A 24,074-nucleotide genomic window follows, 5' to 3' on the forward strand; every position below is an offset into this window, starting at 1 on the left:
ATGAGAGCAGACCGTTCTGCCACTATCAGATGAGACCTCAGAAGCATTCGCGTTGTCAGGACTTGAGACGGAGTTGACGCTATCTTCGGTCGCAACAGAATCCTCGGCCTTGTCTTTGAAAAGCCTCTTGAATAAACTCGGGCTGCTACGGTCTTCCTTTTTAGAAGAAGATCGGCTCTCGTCCCCGGTGCGGTCCTTGTCCCGAAACAATCGTTTAAAAAATCCATCTGCGCCTGGGCTGTTCTCCGGGGTTCCGAAGGTGGCGCTGTCGAAGATGCTTTCTTCTTCCGGATGAACCCGGAAAAACTTCCTAAAAAGAAAAAACTCGGACCCTTCTTCTTCATCCCAAATCTTCTCTTCGTCGTCTGTTTTGTCCCGATCGTCGTGCTTCTCCCGGAATATCTTCTTGAACATGAAAAGCAGGCCTTTCACCTCGTCCTCGTCCACGCTTCCCCTCACCCGATCCTCTCCATCGCTCTTGTCTCGGAAAATCCTCCGGAAGAAACTCTCCGTGGCTAGCTCGTCACTGCGAACGACCCGTTCATCGTCTCGAAAGAGCCTACGAAAGAAGCTTTCCTGCTCGGCATCCTTGGACTGATCCGGATCCTCCTCCTCCTTGTCCCGGAACTTTTTCAGCACGTCGCGAACTTTGGTGGCGGGCATCAGCTTCTTGAAGACCCTGTACGACGACTCCGACGACTCTTCCTGCGAGCCTTTCACCCCTGCGGAAGCCTTCGATCCTACTGCATCATCACTCACGGCTGCAGCAGTAGCGGTGGCGGAGGCGGCGGCGGACTTCTGGATGGGAGAAGATGTCAACGGGAGTATCCTTCGTGACGAAGATGAAAGGAGCTTGAACATGCGACTCTTACCGCTAGGACTGGTGATAGCCTTTTGCGGCTTTATCAGCGGCGGCCAGTCGCCGGCCAGCGACGCCAATTGGCACTTCTCTTGCAGCCTGCGAATCTCTTCGTTGTCATCTAGATCCTCCGCCTCGGCCAGGAGAAACCAATGGACCTTGACGGCAATCTTCAAGGACTTGGTGCACATATCCACGATATACTTGTCCAGCGAGGGGCTCGGCTTGGTGATCATCATGTAGCAGAGCTGGAAGAGGTAGCTCTCAATGCCGGTGATGGGCAGCGTATACATCCTGTTGCAAAGATAGTCCCGGACCCCGGAGTGCTCGTGCTTGTACAAATAGCTCACGGCGATCCATTCGCAGAAAAAGGCCGAGTCGAAGAACCGGATGAGCCAGCCATTGTCCCCGGAGCTACTGGGAGTTCTCGTGATCTCGCGAGGCTCCTCGGCCTCGGCCCCCGAGTTATAGCCAAGAATGCGTACCATTTCTTCGTCTTGAGCCCGACCTAGGAATTTTTTCGATTCTCGATCTATCCTGAATCTACAATCCTCATCCCAGAGCTCTTCTTGCCGCGCATTGAGCTATAGCCTAGGGCAGCACTCACCTCACGGCGCCATGGAATCCTCGTCCCCGCGCGGCCGATCTTTCTTCTTGGATCCACCTGCGGGAGCCTGCGCAGATCCGCGTCATCGCTGCTGCTGCTCCCAAGCCCTAAACCTAAAATCCGGAGGAAAAGAAGATCCCTGCTCTAAATCGGATGCTCCGGACGCCTGGATTCGCGCGACCTAGAATTTCCTCTTCTTTCCTCTGCGGTGCTTTCACTGAGCTCTTGGCCTTGGCTATGGTGGAGCCTTCTCCTTCTTAAAATTAAACCCCCATCCGACGGCCTCGAGAGCGCCAACGCGACACCGACGGCTGAGATCTTGCCCCTCGTAAATTTCAAAAATAAAAAGAAAGAAAGGGAGGATTTAGGTCGAGCGATCGAGCACCGCCATTGCTCCAATGTCTCGATCGATCATCAGGTGAATCAGTGAAATATTTCCAGGAGCTGAGATCCTCCCAGGCATAGCAAGCGCTGCGATTTCGTCTTGTGCGCGATCAACTGCTGTCCCTACGCCGCATTCTCGCAAGAAATCGCTTGGCAGCGGAGCGATGTAGAACCGGGGCGCTCGATCGCTCCCTGGCGGTACGGTATTTCGACCAATCGAGCTAGTTGCTACTTAGATCTCGTGAGTGCTTCCGAAAAAAAAAATCCTAGCTCCAAAAGAATTTCTTATTTCCTCCATCCAGCTTGTGCTTCCTTATTCGAAACCAATCATTTTTATTGTACACTATGTTTCTTCCTCTCACTCACTCACTCACAACTGACGATTCAGCAGGATGGCAAGGACGATCGCCGCGATCAACTTGGAGTGGACGAGGAACGAGCCAGCAGCACCACTACAGTCGGCTCTCTCGAATCCAACTCTCGATCTCTCGTTGTCATACTCCACAAGGTAATTGCTCTGCTGGTAGTTTCCCAGTACGTTGATCTTGCCAAAACCACTTTTCTGGGAGCTTAGGATCGCCAGGCACACCGTAACTTCGTTGCCGGCAGCAGAGACCGGCACGAACAGATGCTCGAAGCGGAGCTCCAGCCTGACATTGTTCTGCAGCGACAGCCTCACCTCCGGCACGCCGGGAAGGCTCGAGCCAGCCGAGATGTTGTAGCAGTCGTCGAACCCCGCGGCCGCGCCAACTTTCTTCCGCAAGCCCGACCGGTTGGAGGCGGCGAAAGCGTTGCGGAAAGCCGTGTAGGCGTCGTCCACGACCCGAGTGAAGGTGGTGCCCGAGTCGAGGACTGTGCCTCCATCGCCGGTGCTCGGGTCAAGCTTGAAAGCCGACTCTGGAATGGCCAGAGTCTTGCCGTCGACGGAGATGGAAGTGAGGCCGACGTAGTAGAGCTGAGAGCGAGCAGGAGTGACCGGGTTATCCAGCAGCGGCGTGTAGCTAACCTTGCTCTTGGATAGGCCCGAATCACCGAGAAAGATGACGCCGGTTGCGCGAGGCTGCCAAGGCTGCGATGGGAAACAGTAGCTGAACTTGCTGCCACCAAGCCGGTCCTTGAGCTGCGACGGCAGCGAGAGATTACCTCGGTTGAATCCCACGATGCCGAGGCTGCCGAGGTCGACGAGAAACCCCTGCGGGCTGTGAGCACAGCCAAAGGCAACGTCGCGGAACTGGACGGCTTGGCTGCTACTGTTGGTGCTGTTGAGGAAGATCACGTCCTGCGAAAAGTCCCCGGTGGAGTTTCGCGAGTCGCCATAGGAGAGCGAGTACGTGCAAGCGGCGGACGAGTTCACGCAGGGCTGGGACGAGCCATTGGAGGTTTGCTGCTGGACGGCCAGGCAGAGTTGCGAGATGCAAGGAACTTGGCGGTAGCTCTGGGAGGCTGCCGGGTCGAAGACAGGCCTGGAGCGGCTGCCGCACTGGACGAGCACGGCCTCGCTCCCCGTGTCGATGATGGCGCTTAAATTCTTCTGGAGTGAGCCGATTCCCAGCTGCATGGAGAAGAGCGCGTAGTCTTCGAGCGGCGTGACCACGGACCTCACTCCACTGGTTGGCCGATTCCCTCGCAAGTCAAGGTGATTGTTTTGGTTGTCTTGGACTTGAGACTGGATCCTGCTCAAGCTCTCACGGACTTGCTCCTGCAGGAAAGTTGGGAAGACTGGACGCCAAAAGGAGCTGAGAGGCCTGTCCTCTCCGGCGGCACGTACCACGAAGAAGCAAACGACGATGGAGAAAACGCTTTTGAGACGCTGACCATAGCTCTCGCTGGAGTTTGAGCGGAGATGGGAAAGAACTTCTCGCGATCGAGGCATGATCTTTCAGAGCAGTGAATGGTCGTCGAGCTTAAAGCAGGTTGCTCACTAGTGGGAGGTGATGACAGATGCAAGGAATCAGTCAGGCCACCGCGAAGTCAACTTTCCCGGAAGGAAAAAAAGATTTCTCGGCATAGTACGTCAACGAGGTACATGTTTTTCGTCTATTATCAGTGGCCTGCTGACGCTCTACGTGACTCTTGCATGCAAACGCAATCGCTCAAAAACATTTTCCGGAAAGCAGCAATCAATACCTTGAATGATTTGCGTCGTCTCTCAAATCTGCGCACCCCAGACATCTTGCCTGGCTTTTAGTCGCCAGCCTTTGAGCTCGCTGCCCTCGATGCTGCTGATGGATGGAGCGATGTCCGAGCCTTGGGGAACTCTCACCCGAGCAACGAGCTTCTGCCGGGCCTTGAAAAGCGACACGGGTTCTCTCACTCCGAGCTGCTTCAGGTGCTGCTGGAGCTCCTCCTCCGTGACCGTCGGGTTGAGCTCCGAGATGAAGATGGTGGGATCGCTGTCGGCGTCGTCGCGTTTCAGAGGTGGCGGCCGAGTTTGAGCCGGGGACAGCTTCACAAGCTTGCCAGTCTCCTTTTCAATCTTGTTCTTGACATCTCGCACGGCTCCCAGTTCGTAGAGCCGCTCTAGCGTTAGCTTGTCCCAAAGGATCTCTGGAATAGAAGTAGCGGTGAGGATCTTGTTCGTAAGTTTGTGGAGTTATAACACACCTGTTGGCTTTGGGAGGCTCGTTCCTGTGAAGATGATTCTTGTTGGCGTGCATATAACATCCACAGGAACGTCGTGTTTTGCCATGAGCTCGATTGGCATGTCACTTACGAGTTGCTTATCGTCCACTGCGAGCGAGAAAAGAGAGAAAGAAAAGAATAAGAACAAGCTCGCGATGAATGGAACTTAGTATTTACCTGTAGTCACCACCAGCGTTTTCTCGTTTATTTTCATGCGTCGAAGAAGCACGTATTCCATGTCTTCCAGGCCCTGTTATCCAATTCTCAGTATCAAGAACATTTCACTTTCGAAAAAGCTTTCTTACGTCGCCTTTGCCAATCCTTGCACCAGTTTGAGGATCAACAGCAACGGAGCCCACCACAATGAAGTTGACAATGACGAATTCATCCATTTTCATGTCCCTCCCGAAATTTACAAACTCTGGGAACACTCGGGTTAGAGCCGAGTCGATCACATTGCAAAAAAGGAAGCCTTACTTCCTTTCATGCACGCCTCTGCTATCTGCGTGGTAGTCATGGCCGCGGGGTTGATCATCCTGAAAGTACCAGTTTGCAAGTGAGGAATAAGAACACTCTTCTTTGCTGCGACGTAAATGTAAGTCTTCGAATGCCATGGTTTTCTACGAGCCCGGTACCTCGCAGTAGCATGGTTCTCACGGGCTTGAGAACCGTGTCGGATCCTACGCAAACGCAAAAAGAATCACGATACTCGGGCAATTTCCTCGAGAGCTGTGAGCCAACAATCAAAGAAGAAAAACTAAGAGTTGAACGACGTAGAAACGAGGAAAGGATCGTCACTTACCGTGTACGCAGCCACATTTGCACCACGGAAGACGGGATATCGATTCCTTGGCACTGTGCTCACGCCCGATTCGCACAAGCTCCACACTTTCTTCCTCACAGCCCATTTCCAAGCGGCCTCACCGGATTCCGCCAATGCAGCTACATCGGAGCTCGATCGCGAGCTTGCCAGTCGATTCCAGCACGCCAACGCCGCCCGCCGAGCCCTGGAGCGCAGCGCAGCTTCCATCGCTCACCATAAACCCTAGATACCCGCCATAAACCCTAAAATTTCCAAATGCTGGGGAGGAAGCTCCGGGCGCCGCTCCCTCGCATTCTCTGGACGAGGAGCTCATCGTCCTCGAGCTCCTCCTCCTCGAGCTCCTCTTTCGAGCCCCATGACGCTTGGAAATGGCTGATCCGGCAGCAAGTCTGGGACACATTCCGGATGAAACAGCGCCGATTTCCAGTGTTTGACGATCCCCAGGCGGCGGCGGAGAAGGTTTGTTCGTAGATTTTGATTTCTTTGCGGCTCATCTCTTCCATCCAGGTCCGAAAGCTCCCGGAATTTCAAGAAGCTCAGTGCGTGTATGTGAGCCCCGATGCTCCACAAAGGCCAATGCGAGCGATGGTATTAACAAGTATTACGTGGGACTGCTCGATGGTTTCCTTTGTTCGCTCTCGCAGAGAGCAAAGCTTACGAAGCTCTCTCTTGGTTTGCAGACCAGAAAAAGCTTCTCGTCTCGCGATTGCCAAAGGGATTGTTCACGATGATGGATCCTGTTCACTTGTCCGATTTCGACACGATGAAAGCCTTGGAGCAACCAGGTGCGTGCTGCGATTTTCGGTGTGAGTTTGATCAAATGAGAAGTATGATCCTTTTATCCTGCAGAGTTTAAGATGGATGGCATCCCGATTGGACTCGACGCAAGAATGAGAGTCCAACTCTTGGTCACTGGCTCTGTTGCTGTTGATCCAAAAACTGGAGCTCGTCTCGGCAAAGGCGAGGTAAGCTACTATCCATGGATCTTCCAAAGGAAAAAAAATCTTTTCTTTCTCTTCAGGGCTACTTTGACATGGAATACGCAATTCTTCGTCATCTCAACATTGTCAACGAATCAACGTTAGTGGTTACTACAGGCGAGTGGCCGCTTTCCTTTCCTTGAAGTTTTTCAATCGATCTATCTAAAATTCCGATTTTTTTCCTTAGTGCACGATGACCAGCTTGTGATTGATCTTCCGGAAGACAAGCTCCTCAAGTACGATGTTCCAGTGGATGTTATATGCACCCCAAAGAGGACCATCTACACCCAGACTAAAATCCCAAAGCCAAGTGATGGTAACGTGACAAATCTCCTCACTACCGTTGTCACTCTTTGATTTTTTTTCTGCAAGGTATTCTATGGGAGTGTTTGCCACGCCATATGCTCAGCAAGATGCCCGTCCTGCGAGAGCTCAAAGACGCAGTCGAGAAGAAGCGAGAGGCCGCTGTGGAAATGGCTGCAAAGACAGATCCACCGCTCATTGCTCCCATCGAGACTGGACCCGCGATTTTCATCAAAAGCCTCAATCCCACTCTCACGGAGCAGGAGCTCAAGTCACATTTGGAGCAGCATGGATTAGCGGCGGAGGAGCTGTCGCTCTACAGGACCGGAACCGGGAAAAACGTTGCTCGAGCAGTGATAGCCCAAGGCACGGACGTGGAGAAATGCGTCACCGCGATCGACAACACAAAGCTCAAAGGCTGGATCATGAGAGCCAGGAGGGATAAACACACCAAGGAAGAGGAGCCACCTCCAGACCCGGCTATGGTGGCTCGGCAAGCAGCGGCTCAAAGGATCCGAGGCACGCGTTTCTTCTAAGCAAGTCGAAGATATCTATTTGGATCGTCGTCCTCATCATCGCAGGGATTCACAGCGATCGGAGACGTGAAAGAATGGATGAGCTATGGAAGCTATCATGATCGTCCTCCTTGGTGGAAGGCGTTTCTTTTCGGCCTTGATCTTGCTTGGCAGCGTGGTTTTCTTGTCCCAGCCGCTCTCCAATTTTTTCTAACACTACAATGTGCTCCTCTTGCTTCTTCTCGGAGGAATTCTCCTTTTTGACACGCTTTTATACTTACAATCTCGCGGGGAAGACAGTCAAAATACGTTTTTTTTAAAACTAGGTCGGATAAATCTTAGGCGTGAGGATCTTGTCGCCGCGGGGAGAGATCAGGCGGGCGCTACCAGCATTGTTGTCTATTTCCAGAATTTTTGCCGTGAGCAGGCCTCGAGCGCTGGGGACGCCTGGAAGTGGACAATAAGGAAGAAGGTTCTGGAATTGGTCGTGCAATTGAACTACCATTGAACTACCAGCTTACGCTATTCATTTAGACACATTCTCTATCAGAAGTATGGAAGATTTTTTCTTTAAAAACAGCATCCCTCTCATGGTTGTCACTTGCTCTCCTTCTCTAGTGTCTATTCTTGTCGCCATGAAAGCTGCAAATGCAGTGCCAATCATAAATGCTCCAATGAACTTCTCCCTTGGATTCAACATCAGTTTGGCTGTGACATCGAAAAGAGAGTTATCAAGGCTAAAAGATCAATCATGTAAATCATTTTCTCATTTTCTCTTCTTGCAGAGCTAATTTGTAACAAAGTGTTTATCTTTTTGCTCTTACTTCATTCTTTCTCTAATGGCAATAGAGCAAGATAGAGCAAAGGCAAAATCTGCCACTGTTCCTACCCTCTATATGACACTGCTTTAAATTGGTTTCTTCTTGCTCCTAAAAAGGTTTGGGGTGTGATTTCATCACTCTTTGCAAAAGAAGCATAACTCTTGAAGAACCCAAAAGTTTTTTGGCTAGCCCAATTTAACAAAATCGCAAATCTTGTGAATTGCTATATACGGGTCATGTATCATTAATGTTATTTGAAGTAGATCTTGGTCCTTTTGCTTATTTAGACTCATTGCTTTATGTATTACTATAAATCTAAATATTGCTCTAGTATATGTTGCTATCGTCTAGATTGATGAGAATGCAGTGGATTTTTCAAGCAATCTACTGAGGGATATTCCCCATCGATGTGGACCTGCCATATGGTTCTTGGCCTTCGTACTCATTTTTAGAGGATACAGCCTGATAGGTCTTATGGCCTTGGAGTCGGCGAGGCAAGAGCAAGTCAGCAGTATCAATGATGAGGACTCTTTGTGGGTATGGACGCAGGAGCCTGTGATTCATCTGAATCAGCTGCATGGGATCCTTGTGCTGTGGTGCTCACCTGCCTATGCACCTCTGCCGCTGTTGAACATCATGTGTCCTGTTGATAGCTTCGTGGTGGTGAATTGGCAAGGATTTGAGACAGGTTTCCAAGAATGGTGGGCATCTCACCATACTGATCCTGTGAAAGGTGTAAAAGACGTGCAAGTGTTTAAGCATAAGTTGCTAAACATGTCTTTAAAGTATACTAACATAGTTTTATGAATTATTATTTATCCTTTCCTTCCATGGGAAAGGATTTTTAGGATGTTTAATTGGGCATCCAGAATTATCCATCAATGATTCTTCAAATAAGCATATGCACTTCAAAGTTATTAAAGTTTTAAAACTTATTTTTGTTAGGCAATGGATGGGCTTACTCATCATTGAAAGTCCTATTCATCAGTGTTACAGGCAATGGCAACTGGAACACGTACCCATTCACTAAGCTCTAGGTTTATATAATCTTTGGCAACATTGCCTTTAGTGTGGTAGCATTCAATGATAATTGGCTGGCCTTGTGCATGCAAGACGATACACTGCTCAAGGCTCATATCACTTTTCGGGAGCATGCACAGATGCTATTGAAGCTGGGGTATCTCATCAAACTGGCCAGAAACAACATTCCTCCACTCGAAGCTCAACAAGCTCGAACACTGTGGAAGCCAGTTTGTGGCGGAGTTTCTCGTCTCAATGTGAGATGGGAGTTGCCAAGCTGAGACACATGGCCACGAAGTTCGAGTTTTTGGACGTGGGCAGCTTGCAGGGGATGGTAGCACTTCACTCCTCGTCCTGCATGGTTCGAGCAGCTTGGAAGGGCAAGCCAGTGGTGCTCAAGCTGAGAGACCTGACCCTGTCCGATCGCTTGGAGGAGGAGCTGCAAGACGATCTGGGAAGCATACATGTACATGAGACTGCAGAAGCTCCAAGGGTCGGTGCATCCCTGTGCTCTACTCTTCCATGGGGGGATGTTCTCCTTCCTCATGATGTCCGACGCTAGAGTTGGGGACGTGCTGCTCCCGGACCCTACGTGCCCACCAGAAGCTGCCATAGCTGCAGCGCAGAGATGCAGGGAAGCTGTGAGCGGTATGCACAACCGGGGAATTCTCCATGGGGACCTTGTGTTTACCAACGTGGCCGTCTTGCGGAGGCCCAGTGGAGGCTATGCTGGCATGCTGGTGGGATTCTCGCAGGCCAGGCTTGTTGGCCCGGGAGAGCAGCGGCATCTGCTGTCCAAGGAGTGACTTCATCTGGAAAGCATGCTCAGGGTTTTGCTACCAAAGGTGGAAGAGGACGTGGTGGTTTACTACAAATGAGGAGAAGGTGAGTACCATTCGCTGCTTCTCACTTTGCTTATTTTTTCTTTCGGAGACACGTCCAGATCGTCTATGACTAGTTGAAAGTACAAGTAGTAGCTACTTTGACGCATTGAATACATTGTAGCTGCAAATGCATTTCATACAATAAGAAAGATATGCAACTTGTGTGCTTGTGTGATTCGAAGCAAGGAATAAACAATCCAAGTACCTAGTGCAGAAAACAATGAGCTACTTCACCACCACTGTCCTCCCTCTATGCATCACTTGCAAACTTGGTGGCTTCAAAAGAAAGAAAGGTTTTTCTCTGGGATTGCATTGGAACTAATTTGGCAAGAAAGGGAGGCAAAATGGATGTTTCTGCATAGTGTTCAGGCCTTCTTTGCCCAACCACAAAGCCCCTTGTCATCTTTCTAGTAATATTTGTTGGCATAAGGTTTTTTATATTTCTGATATTTCTTTTTTATCCTTTTCAGAAACCAAAACAATTAAACTCACGAGTTTAAAATATTTTAAATAGAAACTTAAAGAGAAAATATATAAAAACTCAACAAAACAAACTAAGCAGCATGTTTAGTTTGTTTGTTGATTTCTGGTTTGCTTAAGCGTGGATTGAGATGGTAGTGGATATACCTAGAATATTCTTGAACATTTTGGGATATTCTGGGAAATTCTACAATCTAATGGTTATTATTCATTTAGATTAATCTTGTATTTATAATTTATAAACTTTATTAAACACTTTCTAGTATATTCTAGTTTATTCTACCATCTAATGGTTCATAGGCAATAAGATAAATCTTATGTTTATAAATTATAAAGATGTTTATAATTATAAATTTCCATTTGATCAATTGGATTAATAAATAAGAATAACACTACTATTCAGAAAACTAAGCATTACTGCATGGAATGTGTAGAAAATTATTTATATATTTTCTCTTTTAAGTTCAAATTATTTATATATTTTCTTTTTTAAGTTCATCATCATCATCAGCATCATACTCATATCATTAAACAATAACTCTAATTTCGTCACATATTCTCTATTTGAAAAGTTACAACCTTCCATAATTATATTAGATCTTGGCATATGCCCAGAATATTAATCTCCAGCATATAGAAGGTCCAGCTCTGCTGGAAAGCATATTTCTCACTCAGACCAAAGGTATGCAATTTGTATGTTTTTGTGATTCAAAGTGAGGAATAAGAAATCCAAGAACCTAGTGCAGAAAATAATGAGCTACTTTGCCACTGCTGTCCCCCCTCTATGCATCACTTGCATTCTTAGTTCTTACTTTGTTCTCCTACATAGATTATGAGTTGGATCTTATACAGCTTTAATTGAAAGAAAGGTTTTTCTCTCAAGATGTTTATAGAATCTGGCATTCCATTCGAACTAATTTGGCAAGGGAGGCAAAATGGATTAAAAATGGCCTACTGTGTCTTTCTCCATAGGCCTTCTTTGTGGGGCACACTTAATGCGTATGCAGGTATTTTATTAGAAAGGAATTTAATATTTGAAAGCATCTCTATTGCATCTATTTAAATTAAAGAATATTTCATAAAAGATTTAAAATAGCAAGGTCCAGGTTAATTTGGTTTTAATCTGGACCATTCATTTATATATATGGGCTAATTGAATATGCATTTTTTGTATTCTATGCACTCACATTAGTAGAGGTTGGTAAAGGTCAAAGACAACTTTGATTGCTGTATTTGGATTTATGCTTTTGTTTAGATTTAACTTTTATATTGTCTATATCTTTTTTTGTTCTTGTATCTTTTCCACATGGCTAAGCAACCATGTAAGTTAATCTCAAGAGTATATTAAGGCATGAATTTAGGGTAAGGGATTTAACCTACCTTAAAGGCTCAACCAGATTGTGAAAAACCTCAAGATGAGATGTAATATAGAGGCTAAAACTTTTTGTCTTTGTTATTTAGTGCCACATCATAACATTTAATGTAGGCAAGTAGATTTCACTTCATCAATCTCACCCTCTTCTTGAAATTGCATCACCCTAGAAGGGTGCAATGAACAAACTTGTCACTCAAACCACGTGACATGGAATCTTTAACATGTCAGCTTGGCAATGCTTCCCTGATCTCTCTTTGACATAGCTTGATTGCTCTCTACTTGCTAATGGCAGCCTCACAATGCAAAACAAACACTTGCACATGACCTAACCTTGCAACGCACTACAAATGCTAACACAAGATCTCCAAGCGCACTCACCCCAAGGTACTTGGGACATTAATAGAAAAACTCTTGCTATTCAAAAAAAAAATTGACGTCCACAGAACAAATGTGAGTACATTTCAATCCAAGCCACACTCAAGATGCTCATAAGCAACAAAGCACTCTGTACTCTAGAGCATGCTCTAGGAAACACTTCTAAACGCAAAATCCTCAAGGGGTGGGGTGATGCTTGGCTTAACCCTTGCTCCCTATTATTTTTTGCTTTTATTCTCCAACTCCAAGATTCTACATCAGATCTTTTATATGTCTGGTTTGCCCTAACCCCATATATCTTGTCCCAAAGTCCCGGACTGTGGAAAGGAAGAGGAGTAGTCCTTTGGTATAGCAACCAAAGATATGGTCACACGGTGAAGAACAAAATCCTCTACATCTCCACCACCTCATAAGCCCTAATCCACATCACCACCCTAACCACCTCTTTGATCATGAGTTTAATCCTTCACAAGTTTATACAATATAAATGTACCAGTCTTGACCCCAATAAGAATGTAATTTGCATCCTTACATATTAGTGGATTCCCTTCTAGAATCTCCCCTAGTACACCTCCAACCTTGTCACCTAAAGTCTCGATAAAAGGATTCCCCTCTAGAATCTCCCCTAGTACACCTCCAGTCCTGTTACCTAAAGTCTCAATAGAAGGATTCCCCTTTGGAATTTCCATTACTACACTAATCTCAGCTTTATGAACCCTGTGTAAGCGACTAAATTTTCCATTCTACTTTAGTCACTTAACCACACCTCTGACCACTTGGTCTTATTCACAACTTCCATAAGTCTTGTTCTGGAGACTTATTAGCCCTGTGAATGGCTCTATACCACTCAGCCTCTGCACTTGGTCCAAATGCTCCACATGTCCAATCCCCTAATTGACACCCAAATGTACTACTGATATATTAGTCTGTTACGCTAAGGCCATGCCTATTCACCCTTGTCACATTGGTAGTCTAAGACCACCCGCATCACAGTCCCGTCTCTCAGAAATTGGGATATTTGTCCATGAGTGGTCATCCTTTGACCACACTTTAGCACCCTTAAAATGCTTAGAGACATAAGGAACACTTTTCCCTAATGTCCCTTCTTTCATTCCCATTAAATCCCTCTCCATCCATGGTTGGGCTCACTAACACTACCACTTGGTCAAAGCCAAAATGCTCAACCACTAAGTCTTATTGACCTTTGGGACTTCTTTACCATGTGATTGTATCCTTGGTCATTATATCAAAGGATTATTACTTTTCCTTTCCATAGTCTAGGACTTTGGGATGACATTTCAAAACACCATTGCCCTATATAAGCTTTGTGGGTACTTTCTTCATCTTCCACCTTTAGATGCCTTAGCCATGTGGCTAAAACAAGGTTTTGATGAGCCACACAAGGTATCCAAGTAGGTAGTGCCACCCACGTTTGGATTGGGAGTATCGACTATTCAATTTCCTGGGGGAGTTAGAGCTGGTTCTTGAATATTTCACCAAGTTACCCCACTTGTTTGTCCATATTCACTCTAACTTTAGACTCCTTAGTGGATATATCATCACCCAACACGTGGGTATAGATTTCCTTCGTCACACTAGCATTTCCTGGCCAAATTGGCTCCACTAAAGTCTTCCCCCTATTATACTTTTGGAGCTCACCAAACCCCCCAGGGTTTGGGAGATAATCGCTTTGGGCTTTCACCCTTAGACTTGGACTCAAACTTAGACTCAGACTTGGTCTTGGTCTCGGTTTCAATTTTGGTGCCGATGTCAGTCTCGACCTCAGACTCCATCTCAAGTCCATTTCGAACTCGACTTGGGACTCTATTTTGGGTCCATCTTGGACTCCATCTCGGGTCCATTTCAGACTCCAATCTCGGGCTCTTTCTCGGACTCTATCTCAGATTCTTTTTCGGACTCGTTCCTGACACTTCCATGTGTCACGACACTTGCCATGTATCAATCCTTCTTGTGTCTCTTTTTAGGGACTTATTCATTGATTGCTTCATGTTCATCCCTTAAACACTTCATTCGAAGTTCCACTCCCACTTTTGACTTTCCAAGTCAGAGCCTTTGGTCCAAATATATTATGTTTGTTAGACTTCTGCTTTGACCACTATTATGTGGCATCTTTTTGGCTCCACTTTGGGGCTAAGGGATTTATGTCTCACACCCTGGAACTAGTTCACAGGAAACCACCTTTGAAGGATTCTTCAGAATTGCATCCACAACTCTTGTTACTTGGACATGATCCCCTACTATGTTCTCTACTATTGCATGCTCGGTTTTTATCTTTGGCCCCTTGTGCACTAATCCTAGCCTCAATGGCCACCACTTAAAACCTATCCAAACTTCCCTCACTCATGGATTGTTCATTGGCATTTTCACCACTTGGCCCCTTATCATCTAATTAAGCATCAATCTCCTCAACCTGTGTCATAATCTTAGAAACAAAGAAGGTATAAGCATCAAGCAATGCCTTCTTAGTGCCTTCCATGGCTTTCTTCATCTCTAGAAGCCTTCCTTAAGCATCTTCATTATTGATGCCAACACTCATTCTTAGTTACTTCCTTCCTTTTATTATACTTAATTTCTGCATAAATACCTAAAGAAGCATCTTTGTCTCTAATATTTGCCTCTCAAACTCCCATGTTCCCTTCACCAGTAGCTCAGTTTGATGCTCTGCAGTGAACACCTTCTCAATCTAGGCATCACATACTTGCCTAACTTTCTGAGATTCCCTCACTTGAACTGCTGATTCCTTGATCTTCTGCTCTAACTCACTAATGCATGCATGCAAGCGATCTTCATTATGAGCCTCTACCTGGTCAAGATGATTCTTCACCTGCCCATTTTCCACTAGTAACTCAAAGATGACATCTTTTTGGTATCTTATATTTGCATGAGATGCTTCTACTAGCATATGGGTTCCATATATCCATGTAAGAGGGTAGTCCTTATCCATTCCCCACACCTATAATCTATACTTCTCTAAGATCTGTTGAATTCTAGCTTTCACTAGCTTCTAGATAATTGCATCCTATGTCAAAATCCCAACATGTCCCATATTCCCCCACAATTGGGAAAACCACTTATCAAGGAACTCAAACTAGTTAACAATCTTTCATGCTATCTACTATAAGACATCTTGGCATACCCGATGGTAGAACTGCATAGTCAAAGGAATCCCTATCGTAGCTCCTCCATGAGCATCCTCCCATAAAGACAACCATTGCCTTACATAACTTTTCCATCTCAAGGCTATTATAGCGATCACATACATCCACTACAAAAATCTTTTGACTCTACCTGGGTGAAGATCTCCCTAACCTTGACTTTTAGTCCATCCTTAAAGGTAAGTGGTGTAACCTGGGTGAGTAGGGTTGCCATGATTATCAACCCTACAACCTATGGCCAAATTTGGATCCCTCAGATGGGATATCAGCAAATCGCTGTGAGATTCTTATAAAGGATTTCACATTTTGCCAACAACCTTTGCAAAATCATGATCTTCTACATAAAAGGATCCATCATTGAGTATTGCAAGATCAATAAGATCCCCATAGCCAATCACTAGTTTTGTGCTATATGTCATCTTTTTTTTCTCACTTTTTTTCTCCTTATTTTTTTTCTCTCTCTCTCTCTTTCTCTCACTTTTTATTTTGCATCTATTTTAATAGAAAATTGCATTTTTCATGAAGAAATTAATCGACTAAAGTGGTGGTGTCCGACGAAATAACAAATGCTTAAAATGTGATGGCAACCAATGGCCTTAAGATTATCCAATGAACCAACAACATCCGACCATCAATCATGTTGTATATATTGAAGAAGGTAATGTAGAGCAAACTGAGACAACAATAGAAGATTTTACTCTAGGATCTTTAGATTTAGATGCTGGAGAAGAAAATGCTATTGAGATATCCAAATTGCAACAAAATAAATAAATAAGTGAAAGAAAGAGAGATTCTATTGCAATCTAGATATCCCAATAATATCTTCTTCTTTAGCATCCAAATCCAAAAATCTTGTAGTAGAATCTTCCATTGTTGTCTCAGTTTGCTCTACATTACCTTCTTCAATATATATAGTATGATTGGTGGCCAGATGTTGGTTTATTAGACAATTTCGAGCCCATTAATTGCCATCACATTTTAAGCACTTGTTATTTCGTCGGACACCACCACCTTAGTCGGTTAATTTCCTCCCTAAAAATGTGAGTTGATGATCTACCTTTGTGAATTGATTCTTCAATTCTTGTGCTAATGTTATTATAAATTCTTTTACATCTATCCATATATCATTTTTTACTTGCTCTTTCAATGCTCCATTCTTTTCATTAAGATTCAATATTATGAATCTCTACTGTATCCTCAAAGTGCAATATTGTAGTTCAAACTTATGTGCTTGGTGTATAAGATTAGGGTAGTTGATGGCTTGGATTGAAGTGTGCGCATGTTTGTTTTATGAATGTGGGTTCTTTTGTTTAAACAATAAATATGTTTCTATCAATATCTCGAGTACCTTGGAGTGAGTGTGTCTGGAAATCTTATGTTGGCATTTATAGTGTATTGCGAGGCAAGGTCATGTGTAGCTTGTTTCACATCATGAGGCCACCATTAGCAAGTAGAGAGCAACCAAAGAGAGATTAGGGAAGCATTATCAGGTTGACATGTTAAATATTCCATATCATGTGGCTTGAGTGACAAATTTATTTATTGCACCTTTGTTATCAAAGGATTTTGTGTGACAATTCTTGTATATGGGGAGAGAATTAGATTTTAAAGTGTAAATTTCTTTTGTTGATTTTTAACCCAATACCATTGTAGCATCTTCTTGAAAAGTTGAATGTAGGAAGATAGCCAATGGTGGATTTAGTTTAAAACCGGATGAATCTTTTGCAAAGGTTAAGAAGTGGAATTGGGTTGGTATTGTTAAGGAGGAGGAGTGCACCCAAGGAAAGACACAAGTGGTAGCATCTCCAGCTAATGCTAAAGGAAAAAATGCTCAAGAGGGTGGTGTGGGTATATCTGAAGTTCAAGAGCGAGGAGGACATGCCCAAGATCAAGAAAAAGGGAAAGAGCAAGTTTTCTTTGAGTATGAGATTTTGTAGGAGGATCAAAATTAGGATAGGCCAAGACTTGGGTGGTGAGGTGGTGGTGATAAATCTTTCTGAGATAGCTTCACATTTTTCTACTAAGGAAGACCTTATTTCGGACGTAGGTGGGAAAGATTCTCACCATTCTTTAGAGGAGCTCAAGGTCAAGATGGCACCTTCAACATACTCGAAGTTCCTTTCAACTATGCCATGAATCTCGATGAAATGGTTTATCTCATGTGCAATCTATGAATGTCAGTGGATTCTGACAGTTTAGGTGAGAATCTTCACGATCCTCGCCACAAAGTGATTTAACAAGTTCAAGAAATGAGGAAGAATGAGGTGGCTACTATCCAAGATTGACATATAGTGGTTTTGTAATTGCAGGAAGTATTGCATGAGCCTATGTTGATATGGAAGAAGGGGAGATACTATAAAGGTATCTCGAGGCAATGATGGAGGAACTAATGTTATGGTCAGACTATACTGAATAGGTATCTAAGTGTCTACCAAGCCAAGGACTTGCATGTCTCTGCAATTTACAATAATATGTTTGGCTTGACTATAGCTCATAGGCTGACAATACCCCCACCTCAAATCTTCTGGGGAATGCCCAATTTTCAACTTCCAAGGTAGAAAGATTCAAGCATTTCCAGGAAGTTTAAACTTCTAGCTTTCAAAGGAGATAACCTTGATGAGAATCAAGATTAGCTTGCCACATTGTTCACAAACAAAGAAGTAAATAGATGGATTGATTATGGTACTTTGCTTTGGGCTGGGATTACTATGGCACAAGGGTTTACTAGGTTTGATGGAACTTTAATAAGGAGGAATTCTTTATCAATTTAAAGGGACTTGTAGTAAGCTTAAATTGGTTTGAGGTGAAGTTTGGCAAAAGATTTTTAAGTCTAAATAGAAGTCAACTATTAAACAAGCTATGAGCTAGAAAGCAAAGAAAAAAACTTGCAATATAATTTAGACCTTCACTAGTGATGGATTGGCAATTGCACAAGTATTTTTGCTAGGGCCTCAAAAACAATCAAATGAAGCATATTCAAGATGCTTATAAGCAATAAAACACTTTTTACTCTAGAGCATGTTCTAAGAAACACTGTTAAATGTAGAATCCTTGAGGGGTGGGGTAAGGCTTAGCTTAACCATCATTCCCTATTACTTCCCATTCGTGTCCAGAACTGAAGAACAATTAATAAAAGAAAAAAATGGCCAATCTTTTAATGAAGATATTAAGAAGTTGCAACATTTGCAGCATGAAGAACCTTAATAGAAGGCATAACATAATCTAGGAAACTAAATCTTTGTCCTTTAGCGCCAGGTCATATAACTTATTTTCCAACTCTGAGACATGCCTACAACTCTGCCACCTCACAAGCCTTTAACAACCTCTTTGATCGATCCTTCACAAGTTTGTGTGGTACACACTTCTACACCTACAGCCAGCGACCAATCTGGGAATTTAACATTCTCATTTAAGTTGTTACCACAACAAGTTCTTCCTCCATATCACCTCTAAACTCACATGTCCCTTCCATGTGGTTATTCAGCTCGAACTGATAAATCAAGTAAACCAGAACAACTCAAATTTTTTTGATAAACAAATATTGACAAGTGATACCAACTCTGGCACACATCACACCCTTCAGACTGCCCACATTTTAGACAGGCTCCTTCCTCTTCTCCAAATACTGGTTGCCCCTGCTCTGCAGCAAGCCCCATATCTTCCATCACCTCCTCCAACTTCAGGCGATAATGATGAACAGCATCTGCTGTCTCAGGTCGAGGGAGAACCAGATGATGCCAATGCTTCCAAGTTCTCCGTTGAATAAGAGACCCGCCCTTTAGGTGTACGCAAAACATTCCCACTTTCATCCTTCAAAGGTACCTTGAGCTTGATATACGGCATCTGAGAGCTGCCTTCTGGAGTGACTACTAGGAAGATAGGCTCCTTCCCACAAAGCAGTCTGCACTTGTAAGCCAACGAATCATAATCGGACTTCACATGAGCGACTTACTCTTGGAGGAAGTTACTTGAAGCAGATACTCAAACTCACCACCAAACGCATCCACGAGGGGATAGTTCTGGCTCGGAGTAAGAACATACTTGTCCATGTCCATGGTGGTAAAAGGGAAGCTGTTGCCATAGTGATGCTTGATTCTTGCTGGTGGAAGGGTGATCGTGCTACCATCGGCCAACGGGAACTTCCCTCCTCTACTTAGAATGGAATGAGCGAAGTCGTCAAAGACACCTCTAGCGGCTGCAGCAAGTGTTGGAATGAACTTGGTTTTGCTGACGAGCTCCAGTCACTTATTCAGCTGGGACTGATAAAAGACCTCAGGCACCACGAGGAGACAAACTCCACTCCACAAATGTGCTTCATGTCATGGTCGGGTACCTCGAAACACTTGCCACTAGGATCGAAATAATAGAAGTAGGAGTGTTCTAGTGCCACCAGCTGCACTACAACCCTTCTCGCGTAGCCGTGAAACAAAGTACCACAAACAACATGACTTGCCGATGCCCGGATTGCCAGAGATGTGAGTGAACGTGTACTCCGAGTTGAAAACCTTGTGAAACAAGGTTTTCAAGGGCGAATATAAATCGCCCTCTTGTCACTAAACTTACAGGGCACATTCAGGAGTCAGTCCCCCCCAAGGAATGAGCTTCGATAGCTCCTTCTCCAGTTCCATCTCCTTCAATAAGAGAAGCTTCTTCCTGCGCAGCAGCAGCTTGTACTTTCCCAGCTGGCTCCCTTTTTCCAGCAGAGTCTGCTGCTCCTTGGCATCCGTTGTTGACTAGTGCTTCTTGGGCTTCTTTGATCTTCCCTTCGACGATGGAAACCGGAGACGCCATACCTTAGGAGCTCGTCTTCGACGACGATCCAAAACCAAAAAGGAAATCATCCAAAAATCTGTTGTGTAGCGCAGTAGCAAGAAGCTGCGATTGTAGGCTGGATCAACAGTATTTGATTCATCTAAAACATGAAAAATCGTAGCACGCATCCAAGGCTTTCATCGTCTCAAAGTGAACACACCATAGCCATGGCAACAACCAGAAGAAGACACATGAGGCTGATCCAGCCACAGAAACGAGCTCGTCTTAGGTCCGTGGATCTTTCAAAGGGAAAAAATCTTTTCTGACATGGATCTTCGTCATGTCAACGACAAGCTCGATGTTCCAGTGGATGTTATATGCACCCCAAAGAGGACCATCTACACCCAGACTAAAATCCCAAAGCCAAGTGATGATAACGTGACAACTCTTCTCACTACTGTTGTCACTCTTTGATTTTTTTTCTGCAAGGTATTCTATGGGAGTGTGCCACGCCTTATGCTCAGCAAGATGCCCGTCCTGCGAGAGCTCAATGACGCAGTCGAGAAGAAGCGAGAGGCCGCTGTGGAAATGGCTCCAAAGACAGATCCACCGCTCATAGCTCCCACCCGCGATTTTCATCAAAAGCCTCAATCCCGTTCTCACGGAGCAGGAGCTCAAGTCACTTGGAGCAGCATGGATTAGCGCCGGAGGAGCTGTCGCTCTACAGGACTGGAACCGGGTAAAACGTTGCTCGAGCAGTGATAGGACGTGGAGAAATGCGTCAACGCGATCGACAACACAAAGCTCAAAGGCTGGATCATGAAAGCCAGGAGGGATAAATACACCAAGGAAGAGGAGCCACCTCCAGACCCGTGTATGGTGGCTCAGCAAGTAGCGGCTCAAAGGATCCGAGGCACGCGTTTCTTCTAAGCAAGTCGAAGATATCTACTTGGATCGTCGTCCTCGTCCTCGCAGGGATTCACAGCAGTGTTGCGGTGGTCGAAGACGTGAAAGAATGGATGAGCTATGGAAGCTATCAACGATACGAGAGCTTCCTTCTTGATCGTCCTCCTTGGTGGAAGGCGTTTCTTTTCGGCCTTGATCTTGCTTGGCAGCGTGGTTTTCTTGTCCCAGCCGCTCTCCATTGGGAATTTTTTCTAGCACTCCAATGGGCTCCTCGTCCTTGCTTGGATTTCTCCTTAGAAATTTGACACTCTTTTATACTTCCAATAAGTCCCCGCGTTATTTTTTAAAACTAGGTCCCTTTAGGGCTTTAGGAAGGGTTCTTGGAGAGATGCGCGTCAGGATCTCGTCGCCGCGCGGAGAGACTAGGCGGGCGCTACCGGCATTGTTGACGATTTCCAGAAATTTTTCCGGGAGGAGGCCAAGATCAGAGAGGCCGAGCGCCGAGGACGCCTGGAAGTGGACAATCCGGAAGAAGGTTTGGGATTTGGTCGCGGGCCAGAGGGTCGTCAAGAGTCCCAAGAACAGGACTCCAAACTTCGAAGGCGCAGCGATCGCAGCGCACAAGGTTTGTGAGTTGTGAATCGAGATGACTTGGTTCTCTTCTCTTATTTTTTTCCCCCCTTTGTGCTCTTGAGCTAGGAGAGCTATCTGCATTTCGCGATGCCAAAGTCGTCAACGTTGGCCCAGAGGTCGCGCAGGCACCCGTGAGGCTGATGACTCTGAGAGGTAAGAATCTTACAACCATAGCAAACTAAAAGCCACTACTCCTTTTTATCCTTTGCAGAGAGGAAGAAGCTTATTGTTCCTTGTCTCAGAAGGCTTGTCAAGGAATTCCTGGCCGAGGTCGATCCAAACGACATGACTCAAGAAGAGTTGGATGCTCTCACAGACGAAGGTAGTCTCGCTCTTCTCTCGAAGATCTTTAACTGCGGTGCGTGTAGAGCTTGGACTTCCAACTAAACCTTTGCAGCTCAGTCCAAAGGCAGCATTTGAGGTGGACCTCGTTGTTCTGGGATCCGTGGCTGTCGATCCAAAAACTGGAGCTCGTATCGGTGACGGCCAGGTGAAAAAAAAAAAAAAACAGAAAGAGAGAAAATGCAATGTCAACTTTACCTCTTTCAGGGCCTGGAGGACTTGAATTACGCATTGCTTCGCTACATGGAAGCCATAGACAGCTCAACCCCGGTGGTCACAACAGGTTTGCATTTGTGTTCGTTTTACGAAAAAGCAACTAGCATTTGTCCCAGTTCACGAGAAGCAGCTTGTGGATGATATCCCAGTGGAGAAGATGATGTGCTACGACGTTCCAGCGGATATAATCTGCACGCCTGAGAGGACCATCTTCACCAGCAGAAGCTTTCTCAAGCCAGATGGTAACGAGAAACTCATTTCTCCTCGTTAGCAACTTTGCGATCTACAGGAATTTTCTGGGAAAGCTTGCAACCAGAAAAGCTCAGCCGAATCCATGCTCTCCAAATGCTGAAAAAATCGCTCCAGAAGGAAATGCGACTCCCGATGGCTCCGTCACTCTCACTCGCAAAGCTCAAGCGCTCCTCCATCATCGACGAGCCTTGCATTTTCCTGTCGGAGCTCTGCCCGAGCGTCACCGAGAGGCAGCTCCAGCGGCACTTGGAGGACCTGGGGGTGAGAGCTCGCAAGGTTTTGGTGTTTAAAGCCAGCAGGAAGATCGTTGCTCGGGCTATGGTGGACGAGGAGAAGATTGATGCTTACGTGAAAGCTATCAACGCGAGCACGAGACAGCTCGATGGGTGGTCGATAAGAGCGAGAAGAGACTCCTCGGCGATTCGAACCAAAGCGCGAGAGAAAGAACCTCTTGGCGATTGACCAAGATCCTTTCTTTAATGTATAGAGCTATATGCCGCCATGCATTTATACGAAAGTTCTCTCTTTGTTCTGGAATCTTTGATGAGAGGTGGTAGGGTTTTTCACTCGTCAACCATCGTTCGGCGTTCTTGGTGTCTGCTTTGCTTTGAGATCCTTCGGGATTCTTGTGTGTGATGAGGTTTATTTTTCTGTTAGCAGGAGAGCGTTAGTAGGAGTGAGACAAAACAATTTGTGATATCTGAATTTCCGGGACTTTTGGTTTTCGAGAAGGAAATTCTCTATCTAGCATGGCAGCTGAATTCTTTCAGAGCGGTTGATCGAGAGAAACCGCTCGCTTGCATTGTCCCAGATCACGAGAAGCAGATCCCAGCGGGGAAGCGACGACGTTCCAGTGGATATAATCTCCACGGCCTTCCATCCGCCGCCGCCGCTACGCCCGAGAGCTTTCTCAGTAGCGAGAAACATAGTTCTCTTCTCTACTTAGCTTCTTTGTGATCTACAGGGGGGAAACCTACAGAAACTTGCAACCAGTGAAGCTCAGCCGAATCCACGCACTCGAGCGTCACCCAGAGGCAGCTCCAGCAGCGCTTGGAGGATCTGGCAAAGTCTTCGTGTTCAAAGCCAGCAGGAAAATCGTTGCTCGGGCTATGGTGGACGCGATGCTTACGTGAAAGCCATCATAACCCCACTCTAATGTATAGAGTTACATGCTACCATATCCATTTATATGAAAGTTCTCACTTCGCGTTCCAGCGGATATAATCTGCACGCGCGAGGGGACCATCTTCACCAACAAAAACTTTCTCAACCAGATGGTTAGTTCCCCTCTCTACCAGCTTCCGTGATCTACAGGAGGACTTTACTGGGAAAACTTGCGACCTCAGCCGAGTCCCCGCGCTCGAGCGTCACCGAGACGCAGAGCTCCAGCAGCACTTGGAGGATCCGGGGGCGAGAGCTCGCAAAGTTTTGGTGCTCAAACGCAGCAGGGGGATCGTTGCTCGGGCTATGGTGGACGTGAAAGCTATCAACGCGAGCACTAGACAGCTCCATGGGTGGTCGATAAGAGCGAGCTCGGCGATTCAACCTCTTGGCGATTGACCAAGATCCTTCCTTTAATGCCGCCATGCATTTATATGAAACTTGTCTCTGTTCTTTCTCGATAGCTAGGGTTTTGCGGTCTCGTCACGGCTCACCGGCGATCGCCATCGGCGCGCTACATTGCATCGATCTTCGCAGATTCTCGGCGCGATCTCTCTACGAAGTATAAATCGGTGGTGCTCGCAGTGA

The 24,074-nt window shown here is 45.7% G+C and overlaps 5 protein-coding genes and 1 long non-coding RNA gene across 6 annotated transcripts in view; 2 read left to right on the forward strand and 4 right to left on the reverse strand.

The window, feature by feature from the left end:
* Positions 1 to 1,679, reverse strand: part of LOC9629452 (phosphatidylinositol 4-kinase beta 2) — a 4,757-nt gene extending 3,078 nt beyond the window's left edge. Inside the window, 1 exon segment of the mRNA XM_024666196.1 lies at positions 177 to 1,679. Coding sequence (XP_024521964.1) covers positions 177 to 1,347 — 1,171 coding nt within the window. The 5' untranslated portion in view covers positions 1,348 to 1,679.
* Positions 1,680 to 1,825: 146 nt separating this feature from the next.
* Positions 1,826 to 3,736, reverse strand: LOC9629453 (aspartic proteinase nepenthesin-1). The gene has a single exon (XM_002992522.2). It carries the CDS (start codon positions 3,721 to 3,723, stop codon positions 2,221 to 2,223), a length of 1,503 nt encoding a protein of 500 aa, XP_002992568.2. The 5' UTR covers positions 3,724 to 3,736; the 3' UTR covers positions 1,826 to 2,220.
* A 97-nt stretch (positions 3,737 to 3,833) lies between these two features.
* On the reverse strand, positions 3,834 to 5,522 carry LOC112343159 (5-formyltetrahydrofolate cyclo-ligase-like protein COG0212). Its single transcript, XM_024666216.1, has 8 exons — positions 5,275 to 5,522; positions 5,108 to 5,201; positions 4,950 to 5,054; positions 4,778 to 4,893; positions 4,650 to 4,722; positions 4,455 to 4,580; positions 3,978 to 4,397; positions 3,834 to 3,922 (listed from the first exon to the last, which is right to left on the reverse strand). The coding sequence occupies exons 1-7, from the start codon at positions 5,500 to 5,502 to the stop codon at positions 4,000 to 4,002; spliced, it is 1,140 nt and encodes a 379-aa protein (XP_024521984.1). The 5' UTR covers positions 5,503 to 5,522; the 3' UTR covers positions 3,834 to 3,922; positions 3,978 to 3,999.
* Positions 5,523 to 5,550: 28 nt separating this feature from the next.
* LOC9629454 (5-formyltetrahydrofolate cyclo-ligase-like protein COG0212) lies at positions 5,551 to 7,376 on the forward strand. Its single transcript, XM_024666226.1, has 7 exons — positions 5,551 to 5,754; positions 5,803 to 5,893; positions 5,976 to 6,080; positions 6,145 to 6,260; positions 6,317 to 6,392; positions 6,463 to 6,591; positions 6,648 to 7,376. Exons 1-7 carry the CDS (start codon positions 5,551 to 5,553, stop codon positions 7,112 to 7,114), a joined length of 1,188 nt encoding a protein of 395 aa, XP_024521994.1. The 3' UTR covers positions 7,115 to 7,376.
* Positions 7,377 to 18,727: 11,351 nt separating this feature from the next.
* LOC9629229 lies at positions 18,728 to 20,249 on the reverse strand. Its single transcript, XR_002991184.1, has 2 exons — positions 19,177 to 20,249; positions 18,728 to 19,125 (listed from the first exon to the last, which is right to left on the reverse strand). It is a non-coding gene; the product is annotated as an uncharacterized LOC9629229 (long non-coding RNA).
* A 1,004-nt stretch (positions 20,250 to 21,253) lies between these two features.
* LOC9629455 (5-formyltetrahydrofolate cyclo-ligase-like protein COG0212) lies at positions 21,254 to 22,862 on the forward strand. The gene is made up of 7 exons (XM_024666202.1): positions 21,254 to 21,507; positions 21,578 to 21,668; positions 21,727 to 21,837; positions 21,884 to 22,005; positions 22,065 to 22,140; positions 22,190 to 22,315; positions 22,363 to 22,862. The coding sequence occupies exons 1-7, from the start codon at positions 21,271 to 21,273 to the stop codon at positions 22,785 to 22,787; spliced, it is 1,188 nt and encodes a 395-aa protein (XP_024521970.1). The 5' UTR covers positions 21,254 to 21,270; the 3' UTR covers positions 22,788 to 22,862.
* The last annotated feature ends 1,212 nt before the right edge of the window (positions 22,863 to 24,074 follow it).

This window comes from Selaginella moellendorffii, unplaced genomic scaffold (genome assembly GCF_000143415.4).
Source record: "Selaginella moellendorffii unplaced genomic scaffold, v1.0 SELMOscaffold_137, whole genome shotgun sequence".
Classification (NCBI taxonomy): Eukaryota; Viridiplantae; Streptophyta; class Lycopodiopsida; order Selaginellales; family Selaginellaceae; genus Selaginella; species Selaginella moellendorffii.